The sequence below is a fragment of the Orbicella faveolata genome, unplaced genomic scaffold, assembly GCF_042242905.1.
Source record: "Orbicella faveolata isolate gen_17 unplaced genomic scaffold, um_ofav_v1 contig_3, whole genome shotgun sequence".
Classification (NCBI taxonomy): domain Eukaryota; kingdom Metazoa; phylum Cnidaria; class Anthozoa; order Scleractinia; family Merulinidae; genus Orbicella; species Orbicella faveolata.
The window spans coordinates 7,864,895-7,886,754 of NW_028301558.1; the positions used below are offsets into that span (position 1 = coordinate 7,864,895).

The 21,860-nt window shown below is 38.0% G+C and overlaps 4 protein-coding genes across 6 annotated transcripts; 2 read left to right on the forward strand and 2 right to left on the reverse strand.

Annotated features, from left to right (window-relative positions):
• The first annotated feature begins 80 nt into the window (after positions 1–80).
• Positions 81–8,086, forward strand: LOC110061432 (centromere protein N-B-like). 2 transcript variants are annotated; one of them, XM_020768276.2, is made up of 8 exons: positions 81–331; positions 616–672; positions 2,845–2,927; positions 3,195–3,362; positions 3,889–3,990; positions 4,703–4,775; positions 5,341–5,477; positions 6,666–8,086. In XM_020768276.2, exons 1-8 carry the CDS (start codon positions 121–123, stop codon positions 6,882–6,884), a joined length of 1,050 nt encoding a protein of 349 aa, XP_020623935.1. In that variant the 5' UTR covers positions 81–120; the 3' UTR covers positions 6,885–8,086. The 2 variants fall into 2 exon arrangements, with proteins under 2 accessions (XP_020623935.1, XP_020623941.1); XM_020768282.2 differs by having other exon boundaries at positions 5,344–5,477.
• Positions 8,087–8,184: 98 nt separating this feature from the next.
• LOC110061417 (ribonuclease P protein subunit p40-like) lies at positions 8,185–13,507 on the reverse strand. 2 transcript variants are annotated; one of them, XM_020768256.2, is made up of 8 exons: positions 13,387–13,507; positions 13,042–13,189; positions 12,443–12,511; positions 11,977–12,066; positions 11,267–11,392; positions 10,088–10,313; positions 8,974–9,111; positions 8,185–8,674 (listed from the first exon to the last, which is right to left on the reverse strand). In XM_020768256.2, exons 1-8 carry the CDS (start codon positions 13,504–13,506, stop codon positions 8,482–8,484), a joined length of 1,110 nt encoding a protein of 369 aa, XP_020623915.1. In that variant the 5' UTR covers position 13,507; the 3' UTR covers positions 8,185–8,481. The 2 variants fall into 2 exon arrangements, with proteins under 2 accessions (XP_020623915.1, XP_089153867.1); XM_089297741.1 differs by having other exon boundaries at positions 13,033–13,189.
• Positions 13,508–13,519: 12 nt separating this feature from the next.
• LOC110061406 (uncharacterized) lies at positions 13,520–17,070 on the forward strand. The gene is made up of 3 exons (XM_020768246.2): positions 13,520–13,878; positions 14,343–14,557; positions 15,707–17,070. Exons 1-3 carry the CDS (start codon positions 13,582–13,584, stop codon positions 16,971–16,973), a joined length of 1,779 nt encoding a protein of 592 aa, XP_020623905.2. The 5' UTR covers positions 13,520–13,581; the 3' UTR covers positions 16,974–17,070.
• A 1,393-nt stretch (positions 17,071–18,463) lies between these two features.
• On the reverse strand, positions 18,464–21,181 carry LOC110061393 (uncharacterized). Its single transcript, XM_020768239.2, has one exon. The coding sequence runs from the start codon at positions 20,786–20,788 to the stop codon at positions 19,367–19,369; it is 1,422 nt and encodes a 473-aa protein (XP_020623898.1). The 5' UTR covers positions 20,789–21,181; the 3' UTR covers positions 18,464–19,366.
• Positions 21,182–21,860: the final 679 nt, after the last annotated feature.

Below are 21,860 nucleotides of genomic sequence, written 5' to 3' on the forward strand. Positions count from 1 at the left end.
TGGAAGAATAGGTCTAACACCACCCCCTAGTAAAGCGATTCACTCTTTTGATTGGCTACTTTATGTTTTGGCGCACGATTCGTCTGGAAACTGGAAACTGGAAACAAGAAAAAGTTCAAGATGGCGGATGACTCCCGTCGTCGAGACTTGTGTAAATTGTTCAACAAATTCAAGAAGGAAGAATTGCTTCATGGACTTATTGAACAAGGAATTTTGGAGGAAGGCTTGTTAGATACGGAAGGAACGAAGAAAGCATTCGTCAATCGAGTTTTGAAGAGCTGTTTTGCTAAAGAAGTAACAACTGATCATATTGGTCTCCTGGATCTTCTGTGTAAGTTCATTCAATTAATATTTCTTGGATTGATCTTCGTATTGAAACAGAGCTGGTGGGAGTAAAGCCAGAGAAACCTCATATACCAAAATTATAATCCATATGTTGTTCTGCTTTATATGTACCAACCTACCCAAGCTTCTGTTTAGCGGTTTCCCGTTCTCCTTCTACAGTAACAATATGATCTGTTTTGTGTATCATTTTGGGAACTGCATTATTTATATTTGCAAGAAAAATATTAAGTTAAATCCTTGTTTCTTTGTTCGTTTCCCGCATATTTTCAGATCACCAGGCTCATCCAAGTTGTAAGAAATGGACTGTATATAAACTAAAAGGCTTTGGTAAGTGAAGGTTCAAAACTTAGATAGCATATCGTGAATAGCTACATGTACTGTATACATGTACTCCAGGGCCTGTAGTTAAGGTGGCTTGCTATAGTTTTATGATTGCACGCGCGCTGAGGATGAAAGCTCAAGTAATCTGCCCGCACTCGAAGGAAAACGTCAGTGTTTTTGGATATTTTCTGATGTTAACACGAGCACAAAATTAACAAATGGTAAACGCCATGGCGTGCACTATTGAGTTTTATATAATAACCCAAGTTATTCTCGCAATTTGATCAATTGGTTCTCGCCTATGATCTATTAGAGGACAGACGCACAATTGACGTCATGATTTCAAAGTTTTTGCCCTCTGTGTGTTAAAATGGCGGAAAGTTTTAAGAATTTAGATAATATTTTATATGACTGGGCAAAAGATAATGTACAAGAAAGTCTTCTCCAGGCATTGAACAGGTACCAGAAGGATAGTCTAGCAGGAAGAAGAAAGATAAAGCCGTTTCTGTTTTATAAAATGACTCAGAAAAAATACTTGAGCAGTCTCGGTCCGCAGTCGAGTGAGACTAAACCAAACACAAAATTGGTCTTGGTAAGCCAAGAACCATTGCTTTATCTCGAATTTAACAAACCCAATAAACAAAATGTTTATGAGATTAATTTATTTAAAACATTGAACTTTCCTCAGTCTCAAACTAAATATTGACACAGTGATTGTCTGGAATAAAACATCAAAACCACTTCTTAAAATCAGTGAAAATAAACACATAACCTTGCTTTCTGATGCGAATGTTCCAGTCCATTTCAGGGCACAGTAGCAAGCAAAGTATAGCTCACTACAGCTCACGGCCAATTGTATCGCAGCTAAAAGCCACACAAACAGTAAAAAACACGTTTGTTTTCATTGGCATTTATAATTCAAGACCAAAACCCAAAATTTTAGCAAAGATGATAGCAAAACACTATTTAATCATTATTACATGTAATAAGTTTGAAAGGACTGGGTGTGAAAGCAAATGCAAAAACAGCATTTAAAACATAAACTTGCCTGCACAATGCCATAAATGATTACCCTGTGGAGCCACCTTAAGGTGGCCAAACACAGTTTTCGCGCACGCTTTTGCTGATGCAATTCAGCGCACGCGCAAGGATTACAAAAAACAAACATGCCGCCAAGAGAGCGATCATTCTATTTACTCAACACCCGCAGTATCTGTGCTATTTTTCTATATAACTGAACGCAGTGTATTGATGGCTTTTGTCTTTTATGACGAAGATATGTTAGAAAAGGTAATGATGCAAAGAACCCAACAGTTCTCAACTTTTTCTTTGTTACCGAAAGAACCCAGTTAAATGCAGCACATGTGTAGTTAGTCAAAATATTGCGATTGAATAAAAAATTGTACTCTCGGAAATACGCCTATTTCTCGAGAACCACTCATTAGAATTTCACGAAATTTGGACGAAAATACTGTAGGAAATAAGTAACTGGAGTATTGAAAATAATTGAACTTCAACAAAGGAAATTCTAGATATTCCAGTGAACCTTCAACGAGGGATAATTAAAGATCTCTCTGTTAAATTATTAGCAAAATGGTGTTAACTTGTGAGAATCGTTACAAGCTTGTTGCATGCAAATTATAAAGAAAACCTAATGACTAGATTTTCTACAAATAAACAAAACTGATTTTAAAGGCCTGTTCATTTTTATTTATGTTGCCATGGCAATGGCACATATATCAGCTTAACCATCAAAAAACCAAAGTTTGTGTTAACTTGCTTGCTGCCATTTTTGGCGACCTAGAGATCAAGGGTTTCAGAGAAAAAGGTGAATAAAACACAGGTATCAAAAGCAATGTGCCATGGGACTGTTAAAATCTGTTTAATACAACAGAGGCTCATACGGTATGATACTGGGGTTGTATTCCATTCCTTCAGTTCACAACTTTGGATGGGCTAAGATGTTTGGATGTTTGGATGGGCTAGGATGTTGTTCAGGGACTTTGTCATAATAGGATGAGTGAATTGGGGTTCCACTGTATACAAGCTTAATGTGGGAGTGAACTAATTAGCCACAATGCAATATCATTAGAATGGATTCCTGACCCTTATGATACTGTAACCAGACAAATATTATTACACGTGTGTGACTGTGTGCTAATCTTGCCTCAAATTTAGAGCCTGAAAAAGAGTTGAATACATCAGACCCTTGGAAATTTAAGTCCCAGCTGAAATCCTGTTTAGGACTGTACTTCAAAGTGGTAAGCAAAATAATAGATGCTTCCCTGGACAACATCTTTGTTTATGGTTGAGATGCTCTTTCAAAAAAGAAAACAAGTGAACACAAATCTAGGAGATGAAGGTCTCCTATTCATTCTTCTTCAGGATAACTTCTGCTCATACTCACAGCTACAGTATTACCAGTTAAAAACAGAGGATAAACTTGCCATGCATTAGTAGTATTAGAATTTTTAACTGGTATCATACTGTATACATGTAGCAGTTATTTTTTTTAATTCAATTTATAGGACATCTTTGTCCATCTGTGGAAAAATGGTCTGTGGACACGGCTTCGCATTAGTGACAGCACATCTGCAAGTTTGCTCAGCAACACTGTATTCCTTGTTTACTATCCTAACTCAGAATACATTTTCAGTTCTGCCATCAAAGCAGCCTACAAACAGTATATCTTGCAAGTAAGAGATCCTTTAATTTTTTTTACATTTTCAATTGTTCATTAAATGTTTATTTTTAAGATTAGTAAGGTAAGATTAAAGGAATTACTACACACTAATTTTATAGCTGTGAGATTTGAACCATTCTGTTCAATACAGAACTACAAACTGTCATTCGCAAATACATAATTATATCCAAAAAAAAAAAAAAAAGAAAGAAAAAATGGCAAGTGCTCGCATGGCCTCAAACCAAAGAGAGAAAGGAAACCCGATGCAGGCATGCAGCTAAATATAAATCTGTATTTTCTATTAACCCCCCCATAAATGTCAATTGAATCAATAGGACATTTTCAAAACATCAAAATTCAACTTTACATATACAGCACACGTAGTAGTAGACTACTACAGTACTGTAGGTCGCAAATAAATTATTTCTGTTGTTTTATTCTCCTGAGCCTTACCCAGATTTTGTAAATACTGTAGTCTATTATCTGAATTTTCACCTATTGTCTGAATGATGTGTTTTATTGATTTTGCTTCCTTGCAGACGCTTTCGACTCTACTACATTGTCAGACTCTAGAAGAAGTAAAGTTGTCAGGAAGAGACATGTTTTCACTGAAGGAACTTGTGCTTAATAAAAGTAGTCAGGTGGGAGAAGTTCTTTTAATAACAGTCTGCACCACTTATTAACATGAAATATTGGTGTCTGCAATATGTGCAGGGTAATAGCCACATCTGGTCTCTGCACAAATTTGGCTATAAAAGCTAGTAAGGATAATAAATTTTATTTAACAATACATTCACAAACTGCAAGTTACTAAATAAATTCAGTCCGTGTTAAGTTTGGTCTAATGCAAACCAAGCAACTGCATTTTATTACATACTGTATAATTATACATGTACATCAAAATTAATACATACATGTATATAATTATATATTTAAAAAAATTGTTCATAAATTTAAGTGCATACTTAGACCTTGAGCACTAAGCCAAGACAAAAAATCATTGACTTGTGACCTTCCTGCAGTTTTCAGAAAAATGAGTCAAACAAATATCAGCAAAATATCATTAGGAGTAATGATCAGAATTCAAAGAGATAATCAGAGAGCTACATGTACCCCACAAAACAATGATAATACCCTTTGGTCTGTCATCTAATCCCTTATCATGTATGCCCCACAGGACACCGACAGTCTCTAATTCCATTCAGAAATGCCCTTCACCCATCCCAGTCTCTCATAGATGCTGTCGCGGTGTCCCCCGTGATTGTCATCCCATATCTTTTGTTTTTCATTTGGTCTAGATGGCTTTTATAATCATGGTAAAATAATTCTCATTACAACCTTCATGTTTTTTAGGGGCCATTTAGTATGTACAGGTTAAGCCAATTAGATGGGAACCCTCTGAGTAGGAAAAGAAAGAGAGAAAAAGGTGAGACAACGAAGAACTGGTGACTATTGTATGAATCAGAGAGCTGTGAATGACCAGCAAGAAAACAAAAAGTACACCTGTGACAATGTTCCTTAAAACAGTTGACTTAGGAAAATACCTGTATAGTACTCAGGTGTTCTATGTGGCTACTGAGAGCCCAGCCTTCATATACACCCTGTATTTATAATAATAATTCCCTCAATGGTACTAATTAAATAATTACATGTAATATTTGAATTTTGGTCAGCAATGTAGGGCTGCAATGCATACACTTAGAGAAACAACTGGATAATAATGTCCTGTATGCATGCCTTGTGTGTCTGTGATACTATACTAACCAATGTAATATTAATTGGTCCTTTCTTTGGAAAAATCAATCAAAAAAGAAACCCTAATTAAAAGATGTGGCTACAGCTCACATTTTTAAAATAATTCTAACCTGTTCACCAAACTTTCCCAACTTTTTTTTTCTAACTAATGGTAGACCACAGGAAATGTTTTTAGTCTTGTAACTATTCCCCTTGAGCTTAAATGTACTTGTCTGAGTCCCTTCTTTTCAAATAAGCAGAGAGACAGACTGAAGTCACGCAAAGTCAGGAAATAACAAGTGAGAACAAGGAGGAGGACCAGAAGAGGCAACATTTCACAGACAGTGCATTTGGCTCCAACCCACAACCAGTACTGGAAAGAGTGGAATTTAAGGTTTGCAGAAATGCCCTCTAATGGTTATAATGTACATGTACTTCAAACATTATTTAAGAAATAGAAAACATGTACCATGTTTCCATCAAGTTATAAGTTTGGGAGAACGAGAAACGCTGTGGGAACAAGAGCCACAGGCGAGTTTTTCCACAGCTTTTTCAAGTTCTCCCAAACTTTCACGAGTGTTTCAATAACTTGATAGAAACATGGAGAACATGTTTTCTATTTCTTTTAGAAAACACCACAACGAAAAAAAGGAAAACAACTTGTTAGCTTTGAATATAAAGTGTAAATTTTCTTTGCTCATGCCATCATTACGTCTTCAACAGCTTGTGCTAGTTCTGTGTATCTATCGAGTTATAGAAACACAATTTTTAACCAATCAGTGCATGTATTTTCTTAAGACTGTTTTCTAATGCAAATTAAAATTGTTTGCCATAATAAAAAAAAAAAGCCGTGTCATGGGTAGGGTAATAGGCTGATTTAGCAAGAGAACGGGAACGTCACTTGACGACGGCGCACGCAGTACAAATACCCAAATATGGTTAGATGACGACTGCAGGGCGCGCGGAATAATCTGGATTCTGTTCTAATTTGACCATATTTGGGTGTTTGTTCTGCGCGCGCCGTCGTCAAGTGACGTTCCTGTTCTCTTGCTAAATCAGCCTAATGTAGAAGGCGGTGATCATGACCTAATCAGAACTTTGTTCCTGTGCACAGTAGACCAGGTTTCAGATTTAACTATAGCCAACTCTATCTTCTTGTAGAGTGATTGTTATGTGATTACATGTACATGTAGTGGTTATATTAAAATTATTATATAATCTCAGACTGAAAAAATAACACTAGAGGTAGGGTTCGAAAAAAAAACTTGAATTCCAGCTTGCCCTTGGATGAATACAGTAGCTCTTAAATGTTACTTTCCCTGGGCAAGTCTATAGGTTGTTCTTTTAATGATTTAGTTGGCAGGCAAATTGCCTGATCCCATTCCCATCGGGCAAGTGAGAATGAAAAGTTACTTGCCCAGCAGGAAAATCTGCTGTTACTGGTCCCAGACTACCAGACTGCACTTTTTTCGAGCCCTGTAGAGGGTTATCCTGTGACCTTGATTTGCATCCCTTGCAAGAGGTGGATTCACAAAACTACATGTATTAACATTGTTTTTTTTTAATAATTTACTTCCTTAAGATGCAAACAAGGCTACGCAGTAGACAGCACTTCCCCCGACTTAACAGACCGATCTCCTGCAATGTTACATTTGAAGGGCCAAGTGTAATAGAAGGTATTAAGAATCTTGGATCACAGAGTTTTGTTGATGTACCCTTGCCATCATATCTTGCTAATCTACATTCCCTTTCCAAGAACTCATTTTTCCTGACAGAAAAGAAAACCAACGGTGAAAACTGAGCAGCAGGCAGTTCTCGTCAGCATCAAGATACGCTGCCATAAGTCTTGAAAAGTATGTGTTCCAAACTTGTAGGACAAACATTCATCAACATTGTATCTCTTTGAATGTATGATCTAACTTGTTATTTCTGTCAGCCCCTTTAACTGGAATTTGATGGACAGCAGTTTATGATTCCAATGAAACACCGTGCTGATGAGTTAGAGCTGTTTTAGAAATTCTATTGCAAAAAAGGGTACAGTCAGCGTTTTCAAAGCGGACACTGTGCACTCTCTGTAGGGTGCAAACCTTCCCAGGGCAGGCGTGACTCATTACTCATCACCTGTTTCTCAGAAGGTAGACACCACTCTAAATGAGACGGGTAGATCCACTTCGAGGAGTGTCTGCCTTAGAGAGAGTGAAGCCAATGATTTATTTGGTCGAAAAAAGATTCAGTCAGTCCTTCAAAGAACAGAATCCTTTCCAGTGGGTGAAAGGACAGAATACATGCACCTGATTCAGTAAAGATTTAATTTGAATGACTGCTGTTAAGCATATTGTAATAATAATTACAGCTGTACATAGTTTTTTTTTTAAACAGGGTAGTTTATGTTAGCTGTTTTTTTTAAATCAGGGCTCGAAAAACACTTGAACTCCAGCTAGCCCTTCGGACAAGTATCTCAAAAAAATGCTTTCTCTGGACAAGTCTTAGTCTGATCTTTCAATGATTTAGTTAGTACACGACTTGCCTGATCCTTTGCCGGTCAGGCATGTTACTTCCCCAGTAGGAAAATCTACTTGTCCTGGACGACCAGATGGCACTTTTTTGAGCCCTGTTTTAATATTTTCTCTGCCATGATGGTTAGCTTTGATTTATGAGTAGTAGTAAGTTGTTACTGTATTACTTTTTTTTTTTCTAAACAACAAGAGTTTAATAATTTATCATTGCAAAAGTGGACTCAATCCAATGCCATATTAGTTAAACTGAATCAATATTTTTATTCCATTTCTGTTGTGGGCTTAGGATTATCTAGTTAATTAATTTAACACAAAATTCTTCTAAAATTTCTTGTATTTTTACTCACTTTTTAGTGATTTACACTTTTATTTTTATTTTTTAAAACAAGTTAAAGCTGTTAGTAATAGTGATTTTTTTAGTCTGTTCTTTTGTATCCTCTTTTTTTATATACTGTAGTTGACTTGGTGTAAATAAAATTTTCTAAAAGAGCTTTTGTATATTAAATAATAATTATACCATCTCTATTGTGCAGTCACATAATATTATTAAGAAATAAACAATCATAACATACCTGACACACCCAGTTCAACAAAAACAAATTTCAAATTAAAACAATGAATAAATATTACATAGATAACGCTTGTTTATAAACTCTACGTTCCACATATACAAGGTCTGCAGTGCATGCTGAGAACAAGATGATAAATATTATTAATTTCTCATGTTGCTTTTAAACATGAAAGCATGTAAAGCTCCAAATGTTACAACTCTCCTTTCTGACTACAACCTGCTTCTGTGTTAGTTCTGACATTTTCCAAAATGCAATATTGTGACTGTTCCATTTGAACAGTGGCTATGTCAGGAATAAAATAGTTAACTGGCTATAGGCCGATATCATGACTGCCCATAGCTGTGTAGAGCCAGTATCTATCATTGGGGAAAATCACAAAAGTGTAAAAGTTCTCCCCACTAAAAAAGTGTCCATGTTCATTCTGTTTCCATGTGACTGGGCAGTCAGTAAATCCCCACACAGTCACTGCAATCCAAGGAATACCATTTGACTTTACAAGCTCTCTGTGAGAAAAGGAATTATAATAAATAAATTTGCATTCATTACAATAAAATTACACCCATGTACATAAATTGATCAATCAATCAATCAATCACATATGAAATAAATTATGATTGTACTTTGGATACTACAGACCCACTTGTTTAAGCTGTTTATAGTAACTGTCGATTAAATGCCCTGGCTACTTATAAATAGCAATGAATCTACATATGTAGAGCTCTACATTTTGTAATAATAGCAATAACATTACACCTTAGTATAAACAATAAAATTAACTACCTAGTTAGGGTTATACATGTACCTTACTGATTGCATCATTGATAAAATGCAATTACTTGTGATCATCCCAGTCCAGCGACACTTGATCAATTGTTTCAGTTCACATGATGGTTCTGGACATGTTAATGTTGACACATAACTGTCCGGTGAAGCTGCAGAGCTAAGAAATGGATTGGATTAACGTAGTACTGGCACAGGTTGTCTCTGTGATGGTATATCAAGTACACTGGTGAACAAGATGATGGCAAAATACGGTAAAACCTCTATAGAAGAAAATTTCATTACGCCAAGTTCTGAAACAAACAGCACCACATACAAGTTGTGCTCACAAGCTTTCATTTGAACGGTCACACACCAGGGTCTCAACCAAAGATGAGGGCCGCTGGATCCAGGATTTTTTTTAGGAGAGGGTGCACCACTAAGGAATGGCACAACTGACTTGTGAGGTAAACAAAATTTAAAAGCAAATACAAAGAAGAAGGCTTCATCTTGAGGGGGGGGGTGCACACCCCCTGCACCCTTCCCCCTAGATCCACCGCTGAAAGACTATCTGAAGAAGGCAAAACCAGATCGCTAAATTTCGGGGATTAGTAAATTTGTGACATTATTTTTAACAGTATGTTGACTGCAGCAGTAATATTGTAATAATAGTTTTGAATAGTTTTAATCAGTATTCACTTGATGAATTGTGATATCAGCATTGTTTAGTTGTTTGGTTTTCATTAGTTATTAGGTGGAATACCTGTAAACTAGCTCTCAAGCTAAACGTATATCCACATTAAATAAAGCATGCATGCATGCATGCATTCATTCATTCATTCATTCATTCATTCATTCATTCATTCATTCATTCATTCATTCATTCATTCATTCATTCATTCATTCATTCATTCACCTTATTGTTAGGCAGATATCCACTGTCAAACAGTACAAAATGAAAGTACTGCTTAAAATCTTTCATTTAATGGGTCACATGCTAGGGTTTCAACAAAACGCTTATAATAACAGGTAGAACCATCTTGTGTAGCAAAATAAAAAGTACCACATGATATTATTACTCATTGGCTTTCATTTTAATGGCCACTTAAATGAGGTAGTGATGGTGTTGAAGGTGGCAATGAAAATCCTGTTCTTACCAATCAACTCCACAGGCAATGCAGCCAAGCCACTCAAAAAATGACATACAGTCGCACACATCACAATTTTCTGGACTCGTCCTGTCTTCTGTGAAGCTTGACTTTTCAAAACTGATTTGCGGGGCTTTAGGACAATTTGGAATGCACTCGACGTTTTCCTCGTTAGACAACATCTGGCCATTGTAAGAGTACAAGAAGGAGTGGAGTGTTCCTGTTGATGATTGTCCTACAAGGATAATGTCAAAACAAATTAAGACGGATTCTGCTCAAAGTTTGAGCAATAAGTGCAAGTTAAAATTATTTACTAAAAATCTACTCATAGCATGGTAACTTTTGGAATACTATTTAAAACAACTCAGTTTAGTTCGTTTCTCTATAGCTAAGTGACCCTGTGATTAAATTCTCAAGCATTCTCGAGAGGGTTGATGTCAAACTTCATAAGAATGCTTAAAGCATGTGTTATTGTACTTTTAACTAAAGTGAAATGTCTGTTTTAAGTGAAATATAGATAACTTCAAGTTCAATTTTCTCTCATGGGGTCAGCTTGAGAGCTTACTGGTAAGTCTCGATAAATTCTTCTTAACTGTATTCAAAACAATACCATGCCATGAGGATTTCTAGGTAGGTTAATTTTTACCATTATTGCTCAAATGTTCTGCAGAAATCATCTTAAATGGGGATCTACGTAATGTCTTGTTTGTTTCCATTTTCATTATAACACAGCTGCTTTAAGCACACGCAAGAAATCTTTCAATTTATTCCGAACAGTTTTCTCAATCTGCCCCACTGAAATGTTCACAAACACTGTCAGTGATAGAAACCTAAGTGAAATCCAAATTAACTGTCAGAAATCTGATCCATATGGAAGCTTATATTTTTCTCTGACCATTTTGCATGTCTTAGTAACTGTATTTATTTTAATTAATTTATCTAGTATTGTAATTGGTGATAGACATTTTTGGAAATTTTTTTTTCTTAAGCCAATCAGCTTAAGAAAACAAAATTTTCAAGAAAGGTCTAACTAAAATGAAATTGATTTGGTATTACACTGTTGGTGAAACTCATTTTAGCAATCACTTCTTGCAATTGTTAGGACTGACCACTTTGACTTCACAATTAACATGACTTAACTTTATTTTTTAGACACTATTTGCACTTGCGTATTGTGATCGTGCTGACCTTCATTTGTCCAGCTCATAAGAAATTTAAATGTTAGCTCCAGCTTGTCCTTTAAACACCATCTAACCCTCTCATACAGCTTCTTTCCAGGAACAAAGTATGGTGCTGCCAGGTTCACTTCTACAACTAAATCATGTCCATTTTCAAGTTACTAAAGGGAGTTCCAATAAAGTATGTATGTATGTATGACTTGTATGTTATGTAATTTCATGTCATAATAAAAAATTAAGGACACTTAATTATTAAGTGTCCTTATCAGAACTGGTGCTTAAGCTCTCTGATCACTGGCGGATCCAGACTTTGAGCTAAGGGGAGGGCCCAGTTTAGTTTTACTTGCCTGCTGGCTTTTCTTCCTTAAGTCATTTCTTCTTTTTTCACTCAAAATAAGGGGGGCCCTGGGCCCCCCAGGCCCCTCCCCTAGATCTGCCACTGCTGATCTTTGACAGTCCAACACAATATAATTCCAGGTTATACTATATTTGACGATCAACCCTTGCTGTCTACACCAAATATGATTCTAGCAAACAGTGGTGAACTTCATCACACATTCATCTCTTGCCACACAAAATAGGTTAAAAACTTTAAAGAATGAACACAGTAACTAAATAAAAATAAAATGTAAAAATGTAAAATATGATAATGAATGCAAAATAACTTCTTATATAGTACAATAACCAACATGAATTCTCTAACAGTAATATTATACTTACTGAATCTGTGTTTCTTTTGAAAAGCTGATGGTTTCCCTGTGAGTCCCAGCTGCTCATACGTGTCTTTGTCCAGGGAAAGAATGAGTACTCCTACACAAAAAATAAAAAATATAAAGATATTACTCATTCACCAAGAAAAGTTAGAACAGTTGCTAAGAAAAGTAAATCATGTTGAAGAACTGAAGTCCTGACTCATTATTGTATGTGGTAGTCCTTCAGAAAAATAAACAATTTTGAATGGTTATACATAACTCCAGAATATTAAGTGTTTTTCAACTTCCAGACTACATGGACAAGAAATAAATGTCCCGAGGGAAAGGTTAATTAAGTACTAGAATAGGGTGATTTGAGGGTAAAAATTGTATTCTCAAACACCTCTCTCCATTCTGTACCTTAAGTCTTAACCACACATCAAGAATACAAGAAAGACTTCCCAGCTTTTTTAGGAATTATATTCACATCTCACCTGTTGGAAGAACTGCCACACAGTTCCCAGAATCAATGCGTGTTTCCCAGCTGAGTGCAATAAATTGACCTGTAACATATTATTGATTTATTATTGATACCTTTATTAATAATTATCTTGATGACATAATTATTTTCCTAATGATAACAATTATTATTTTTCATAATAATTTTCATTGGAAAGTTTCGTGTAATGCAGCTGGTCAATTTTACCCTGGCCAGTTTTTGTTCTCATAGTTATTTTTCTGTCCTACTGAGGGGTAAGAAAATAAGAATTCATCAGAATTTTCAAAAAGTTTGAATATCTCAGGGTCTTGCATGGGGGGTGGGGGGGGGGTGTTCATTTATGCAAGGGTGGAAATATCTTTTAGTGGCGTTAGGCAGTTTTTCAAAAGAGACAACAAAAATCTCAGATTAAAATGCCAAAATCACGGTCTCCCCGAAGTTAGCTGTATTAATTGGGGTGCAAGCCAACACTATAAAATTCCGGTCATAAGCTCTCCCACCCGCATCTTCCTTATAAGCCCTGTGGGCCAGGGGGATGGTAACAGGTAGAATTGAACCACACATTACGTCATTGTTTAAGCTTACTAATATTACCAGTCTTTATAAATGTCCTGATAAACTCTTCTTCTGTAAAGGCATGTACTGGCAGTTCAATCAAACAGAATTGATCCCGAGCTGGTGAAATGCTCCGAAAACATTGGATGACATTCCCAAGAAAACAATCTGGGATGACAATCTCTACCTGTGGATCCAATCTCGACTTAATACATAACTGTTTATAAAAAATTCAAATTTTATGCTGTTTACAAAATTATAAAATGTTAGTGCAACTACGTAAAACTATTCGAATGCCTCCCACGTGCGCAAGTTATTGCCAGGACATGGCATCGTGTCTCATGATCTCTCATAAAAGAGACACGCTGTTTAGAAATAACATACCGCATGATTAAAAGCGTGATCTTCTATTTGTCTCTTGTATCTCTCCTTCTCATCTTGAAATGAGAACTTCTCTATCGTTAGTTTTCCCTTTGGAGTGCTAAACGCTCTTCCATCCGCCATATTGGCGGACGAGAAGTACCGGAGGCCTGGGTTGAGTGGTCACCAGTCTTTTCGCAACTATCATCATTTCAAAACATGGCGACCACCGTGGAAGACGTTTGTCCATCGGTGGAAGATCTCACTCGAAAGGAAAATGCAGATCCTCTTCCATGCCCTACACAAGGATGTTCTAGAGTGTTTCACAATCGTGCCTGTCTCCGGATGCACCTAATCAAGACTCATGGAGTTGCTTCGAGCAGCGAAGAGAAGCAGCTTTATGTTCGCGGTCAGAGCAAGAATCGGGTTGAGAAACATTTTTACTGTCCAGTTAAACATTGTGTACGTGGACAAGGCACAAAAAGACATTTCCCGCGGATGTCACAGCTGAAACAGGTAACGTATCGATACTTCAGGAACAATCAAGAATCACAATCAACATAATTTGATACTTTCGTTGCTGATAAGCTTACAATAAACTATCCAGGAATTATTTAATTAATACTTGAAATGGGTGGGACATTCTTCTTTTTTTAATTTTTCATTCATTCTTTTCATCCTTTCCCCTTCACCGCCCCATCTATGGAGGGTAACATCTGGCAAAAGGCCTGTTGCAAATTTTTTTTAAAGGAGCCATCAAAATTTTGAACTCCTAGGATGCAAACTTCAAATGAGCCAATGTAAATAAACTAAGCTGTCAAATTTGCCCCTGATGGAGGGGGGGGGGGGGGAGGGGTGCGGCGGGTAAGGGGAGTATGTATAAAAAATGGAATGTCCCAATGTCCTGTAGACATGTACTATTAGTCTACCCAAACTTATTTTTCCAAATAATAAATTATCAGGTTTTGCTCTTTTTCCAGCATTACATGACAGTTCACGCAGAGAAAAAGAATGTTTGTAGCAAATGTGGCAAAGGTTTTGGTTTGCCAGATACATGCCACCGCCATGAGCTTAAATGTGGACAGTTGTTTATTTGTTCATGTGGATGTCCTTATACCACAGTGGAAGCACTCTTCACTCATGCACGAAGACAAATGCACAAACTGCCAGAATGTTACACAACAAAGAAAGAAAGGTAAGGAGTAGGTAGTGGTAATGAAACATAACTTTAGGGAACTTGGTGACGCCATTTGAATGATACATGTATCTTGAGTTTTCGCTCCTCTTCTACATCAGTCTACATCTACGTTACTGAGTTGAGTCAGCAGAAACTATATTTACAGTTATCACGTTAAGGCCCGGTCCAAACGCTGCTCCACTCATGTGCCGAACCAAACTTGATTAAGTTTAACTTAAGAGCGACTTTGGAGCGACGGCTGGTTCAGACGGCATACTTGCGTCGAACTTGATTTGGGAAGCCAGTGGTGACAATTTTTGACGAGAAAATATGCATTCTGAATTCAAGAACTCTGTCCAGATAAACAAGTTGTGACTGACATTATTTTTGCTGTTATAGTAATATTTAGGGAAGCAAATTCAAGCTCAAGGTTCAGTGTTTGTATTTAGACAGTTTTTCTCCCAGTTAATTCGACTTGTTAAAGGGAATCTCATAAGCTGGGCTCTTATCACGAAGAAAAAGCAAAAAATGAATTTGCGCTAAAGAAACTCGCTTATACAGTCCCATTTCTCATAAATCAAAGGCATATATTTTGTTGTCTTTATTTTTAGCGACAACTTTGGGCTTCATGTATGACTGGTCATGCCACTCAATTTTGAGCCAGTCACGAGTCCCGTTATATGAAAAATACATTACAGTAATTTATACATTAGGTTTGACACATGAGGAGAATGCAATATGAATCAGCTGCCGCTCCAATGCCGCATAGTGCGACAGACCCTGCCAAATTTAGTGTTGTTTACTGCACCAAACTTAACCTGTTAAACCAAACTGATTCAAATGTCACTCTTCTGCCATACTTAACTCATCAGTTTGGTTCGGCACATGAATGGAGCGGCGTTTGGAACGGGCCTAACTTATCTTAGGTGTCATTCTATTTGCACCTGGGTTTGTATCTCACGCATTTTTTTATGGCTTGCCTTTTGCAGCTTGGTAAGTCTACCAAGTGATCAACATAAACACAATTTTAAAGAAATGATGGATTTGTTTAATTTTTATTTTTTCAATAAATTATAATAGTTAAATGCGCATAAGAGTAGCAATTTTTCAATTATCTTTAAAAGGGGTCTCATTATAAAATACTTTATTTGTTGTTTTTGCTTCCAGTTCAAAACCGCCAGTACCTGCGAGTGCAGTGACCCTTGTTGTTGTTAAACCTGTTATCCCAGTTTTCCCATGCACTGAAAAGAACTCTGGAAAGAATGGTGGACAGTGCCCAAGTAGAACAAAACTCTGCCCAATCCTTCCTAAACCTGGTCTAGCCATTCCCTTGGAAGCTGGTGAAAGTTTGATCGACACTGCAAAGAAACAAGTGTTCACCAAGTCTGTGGAAACACAAACACCCTTTGATGTTCACAGCATGCATACTCAAACACCCAGTCATTCAACAATCGCAGAGCAGGCATGCGATTCGTATACACAGACCCCTGCTCCAATTACCACGCGGCAGTTTCAGTTCAACAACGATGGACAAAGTCTTGGGATTGGTTTCAACAACCAAGCTTCAGTTGGAACCCAGGTGGCCATGTTGGCAAGCCATAGTGACTTTGGTGTGGGCACTGATGACAGCTTCCTGGCACAACTGGGTTGTTTTGCTGCTGGTAGTAGTAGTAGTACAAGACAGCCATTTGCGTTGCCGCAGGCCACCCCGGTTCAACACCTCCCTCCTATAAGTTCTTTTGTTACAGGCCAACAAAGGCCAGGCTTTGTGACCACAAATGAAAATTCAATGCAGACACTTGATATTGACCCATTGTGTTTAAATATCCAAACGCAAACCAATCTTACAAGCACTGATTTGGCACTAAGTGACTTAAGACCCTTAAGCAGTGCGCAAACTCAGACGTGTGGCTTGGAACAGGTTCCCCTTGAGGACAACGAGACACAGACTTTGATTTCCTTGCTGGGCATTGATGCAAACAGCTCAATTGACTCTGGAACTCAGACGCACACCCTTCTGGATGATCTATTTGACACTCAAGATATTGAACTGACTGAGTCGCAGACTCAAACTTGGTTCACGGATTTCTCATCGATTACGTCACCTGGTCTGGATAATAGTGGAAATGAGTTTGTTTACAATGATGACCTGGTTGACATTCACACACAAACATCCATTGTGATGTCAGACTTCAGTGAGCTTGCTGATGACACTGAATTTGCCAGCTCGCAAACTCAAACATTACAGAGTGACTTTGTCTGCTCCAGTTTGTTGTCATCAAGTGTCCAGACAGACACCCACTGGGCACAGGTGACACAAACAGATGAACAGTTCAGAAATGGATCTGTAACTTCCACAAGTTCTCAAACACAGACTCGTCAAAGTATTCTTGATCAAACCTGCATTGTCTCCAGTGCAGAAACACAAACCTAGTTAATCTTGGCATCCACATGCTGTAACTTTGCAGTGTAGATTTACTGGTCAGGAATAATATTGCATTGAATAAAATGTAAATCATAATTCATTAAAATTGTTTTATGTTATCTTTATATAGATGTAATTATTGCTCCAGTGGAGCTCATTTTATGCCATCCAAGAGTTTGAATGGCATCTTCTCTTATTTCCCTGCTGCATCAAGGAGAATAAGATGTCTTCATACTTAATTACCAGACAAGCAATTACATGATGCAAACCAAAGTGACGAAAACAGAGCAGTTTTGAGTGAGTGTTGCAGAACCAAAACCAAAGAAATCATCCTAACCAATTACAAAGGACACAGACAATGCACTGAATTAATCTAAACTTGAAGTAAATACATGGAGCTGGTGTGTACGCGTGCAAGCAAGTCAAGATTTATTTAGTGTTAGTTCTGATCGGATGACAGAGTGGTTCAAGTTGGTTTAAGTCAATCACATAGGATAGTAATGTAAAACCACAGCAAATACAAATTACTTTTGACACTCAAGTGAAAGCCACTCTAAAAGAGCCTGGTGATCAAATCTCATCCATCAAAACCTTAGCATAATACTTTAGCCAGAGCCTCCAAGTGATGAAGCAATGCCTGCACTGCAGGCATCAAATTCCCCCTGCCCCTGATTTACATGTAGACTAGTGCTTGTTGAAGAGTTGCCTTGCAATACTTTAATTTGGAGTTGTGTTATGCCAGGAAATTTCTCACAATATGTCACTTTTGAAAACTGGCTTTTTGCGGTAAGTTTTCACTCTACACAACATTAATGGAGGAGGGTTACCAGTTACTTACTAGTAGAGAAAGTGGTGCATGGGCCAGGTGATGTTTAATATGCACTGAACTCCTCTGCATATGTCCATCAGTTGGGAAGAGAGTGTAACGAGAAATACAAGTTAAGAAATTCGTGAGTTATTAGTCATGGATCAGGGGTGGATCCAGGATATTTCTTAAGAAGGGTGCACCACTACGGAATGGCGTAACTGACTTGTGAGCTTAACGTATTTAAGAAAGCTGCATGTCATCTCAGTGGGGGGGGGGGGGGGGGGAGGGGAAGTGCACCCCTGCACGCTCCCCCTAGATCCGCCTCTGTGGATCACTCCAGTTGACTGGTGATTAGCCTTAATAGCATTCAGTTAGCCCAAAAAGCAGTTTGGTTAGCCTCGATAGTGCTCCAGTTAGCCTCAGAAATGTTCCAGAGAGCCTAAACACCATGTTATCTTGAATAATGGTTGACCTGTTTACGGGTAGCTCTGACCAATGACGGTAATGGCAATAAGATATAGACTTACAGGACTCATTGGTCATTGGTTCATTTCATCATTGATAACTGGGATCCTATGGTATGGTATTAAAGGCTGTACATTTCACACCCTTTATAGAACACACATGGCTACAAAATAGTCGCATACATGCAGTGGATTTTATGTTCACCAAAAAAATCACCAATTGCAAATTATTTATCGAAGAGTAAGATTTTATTTCAGTGTATAAATAAAGAACTTTTCATCTGCACTTATTTACCAAAATGTACATGTACACTACCAAAAATATTCTGTTTTAACCAATTATTTTACAGTATCATCTAAACCAGAAAGTGCACTTTATAAATACATGTACATGTACATGTCTATTCACATTGATTTTGATCTTGTCACTATGCTCCCTAAACTGCATAATTTACAGTGCATTATGACCTTTTCTAGAGACTGAGAGTAATAAACTTATGCTAGCTGTAGCATTTCAAAGTTTCCCAGGGATACTGTGAGCCTGCTATTTTTACGCTACATTCAAACCACTCAAGGTCAACTGAAACTTTCATCAGGGACAAAAATTCACTAACTACATGCACAAGACTTACTGATGGTCAATTGATACCAGGAGAAAAACTGAAGAATCTTCAAAAGGTTTACCTGCTTTCACTGAGGCATCTAGAAGATGCCGACCCTAATGACACAGTCATAAAAAGAACTACAGACTGTGTACCAACTGCAGAAGGCCAGTGGTATATTCTATAATCCCAATTATTTTAAATCCCAAATGTTATCATGATAAGAAATGATGATGGGAAAAGAGGCATAATCACAGGCTTTGGAAAAAGTTCTTGCTGAAATAGTACAGAAAATATGTAGCTTATTAATATTTTACTTTAGTATTAGGAAGGAAAATGAAAGCTTTAGTAACGGTGATACTTTCAAAGGGTAAAAATTCAGTGCACAACCTGAAGACCTTGTAGAGCATATAGTTAATTACTGGGCAGATGTTTGTGTTTTGGCTACAATGTACAAGTAGCTGTCATTAAGGATCTTGAAGAATAGCCATCAGGGGAATCAATGGATAGGTTGTTAATTCACACATGTCAGTTATCACAGAAGTTGGCTAAAGCACCAGCAGGTACTTCCAGTTTTGTCCCTGATACACTTGGCAACAGAGGCTCTGAAAAACTGATCCTCTTGTCCACTTTTCTGTCCAGTTCCTGAGTGAGTTTCTCCAGTGCATCATCTAGCTTTCCTCTATTGGGAACTAAATTTGCTGCCTCACTAAGAGTCAGTTTCTTTCCCTTCTTGTTGTGCCTTGGAAGAGAGAACGCCTTTGAAAACCCAGCAGATGGTCTTTCTGGAAATTTGCTATGAGTCTGATTCAGGGTAGTTGAAGGATATGGGTACCCTATAGTGTTCCTTGTGATAGGAAGCCAGTCCAACTTACCCTCCCCTCCCGGACCAGTTTTTCGCTTCTGGTTCGCAGCTTTATTTTCCTTAAATTTTCTACACGGCTTTAAACATGAAGAACTGTCAGATTTTAATCTGGAATGTGCTGCTGAAGCTTTACTGGCCAAAATGCTTTCCTCTGCTGTCTGTCTCTGGGTCGGTGTTATCTTTTGTAGTGGTTTGAGCTCTGTTGAGCTGTTAGTACAAATCTCAAGTCTGCAGTCACGTTTGGATATATCACGAGTGCTAAACCTGCATAACTCGCAGAAAGAAATCATCGGGTTCTCTTTGATTGTGCATGTAGGCAAAGCGTGAATCACTTTGATCTTGTCTTCCGATCTGAACTGTGTGATAAGAGGGACGGATGAGTCGAAACTGTAGGGAAACCTACTGGCCTTCTCAGTCTTCTCAACGCGATACTCCGCTTTGAGATCCTGGTTTTCCAAGAGTCGACGATCGAATGACAAAGCGGGATCGCTGATTGCGATACCTCCATTGCTAGTTTCCTGAAATGTTATCATACCACCGTTTTCGAGAACAAGAGTTTGGTTCGGATACTTGTGGGTGGTGGCCATGTTTCGTAGCACTTGAAGTGGAGTTCTTTCCACATATTCCAACGTCCTAGGATCGATTATATATCTCCAGCAAGGGCTATCGTAGGACAACACATCAGCGTTTTGAAAATTTCGCATGTTAGTCTTTAGAGTCCTGTTTCCCGGCCAATTTCCAGCGGCCCTTACGTTGTTGATTTCAGTGACGCTGTTTACGTTCGAATTCGAATTTGTGATCATTCCAGCGAGACGCTTGACTTTCGCGTAATGGCTCTCCGAATCCGGGCTAACTCTCCAATATTTTTCCTTCGACGTCTTCTTTTTGGGGCCAGCTGAAGAGATATATCGAACATTCGGCGCAGTGTGTTTCCAGCCGCAAGCGACTTCATCCCAGCCACTTGTGTTCACCACGCGATCGAAATCTTCCTCGATCTCCTGGCTCTCGCCGGACTCCAGTAACTTGTCGATTAGTTCTCTTTCGCCGCCGTCTGATGCGACGATGGGTTCATCAGCTGAATCCATAGCTATACTGTTTTGAAACGATCGAAAAATTCCCTTTGATTCCAACCGCGCAACGTGTTAATTATGGACCTCGCTGCACATTTCATCGCATCAATTTCCTTTGAGAACTGCTCCTTTGATTTTTCTCTTTGCTAATTTGCGTTGCTAGGCAACTGACACAAAGCGCGACTATAATTAGCACTAAATGAATTTGTAATTGCGATTTTAGACGACGTTTTCCAACTTTCGAATGAGCCACACGAATCCAAACAAACTGGCCTTCAAAAATCCTCCGAAATCTAATGTCGGTCGAGAAAATTGCAGTACAAAATTGGCATGGGCAGCCCTTTTCTTCATGAAGTTATTGATTGATCAGTCTATTCTTGGACGTTAATGGACAACAGTGGTCGCAATTATGTCGCTTTCAATGGAACGTATTTACATACTAAAGACATTAAGTGGCATCTGACGGAAAGAATGCAGCTTCTGTTTCCCTAATTCACTTTAATTGTCTTGTTTGTATGATTTCAGCTATATTTTTGGGCCTCGTTGCTTCACATCTCCTTCTAAATTAATTCCTTGTATTGGAACTCCGGATCTTAACACGTGTACACTTGAATCCCAAGACGCCAGTGAGACAAACATGAGAGGCTAACGAAGTGCAAAACTCGAAACAGGCGTTCCTTTAATAATCACAAACCTTCGCTAATCCATGTAATCCGGGATAAGAAGCTTCTCGGTTCCGCTCCAGTACTTTTACTGTTGTTATGACAACGTCTTGTTGTGTCTGAAAGGATTAAAAACGCGGAAGTGGAGACATTTTTCTGCTCAATTTTGACGATTTTTGCTTTCATCTGTTTACGAGTTTCCTGCCCAGGAAAAGGTTATAGGCTGGAAAATAAAACGAAAGCTTAGTACGCCATTTAGTGCCATTTTATAAACTGAGGGGAGAGGGGGAGGTGAGTCTGACCTTAACTTCCAGTTGACGTAAACGGGAAAAACTGAGTGAATATGTCGACGCCCCCTTATCCTAAATATTATTAAATAAACCGACATCATTTGAATAATACGTCGACCCAAGAAACAAAGTGTG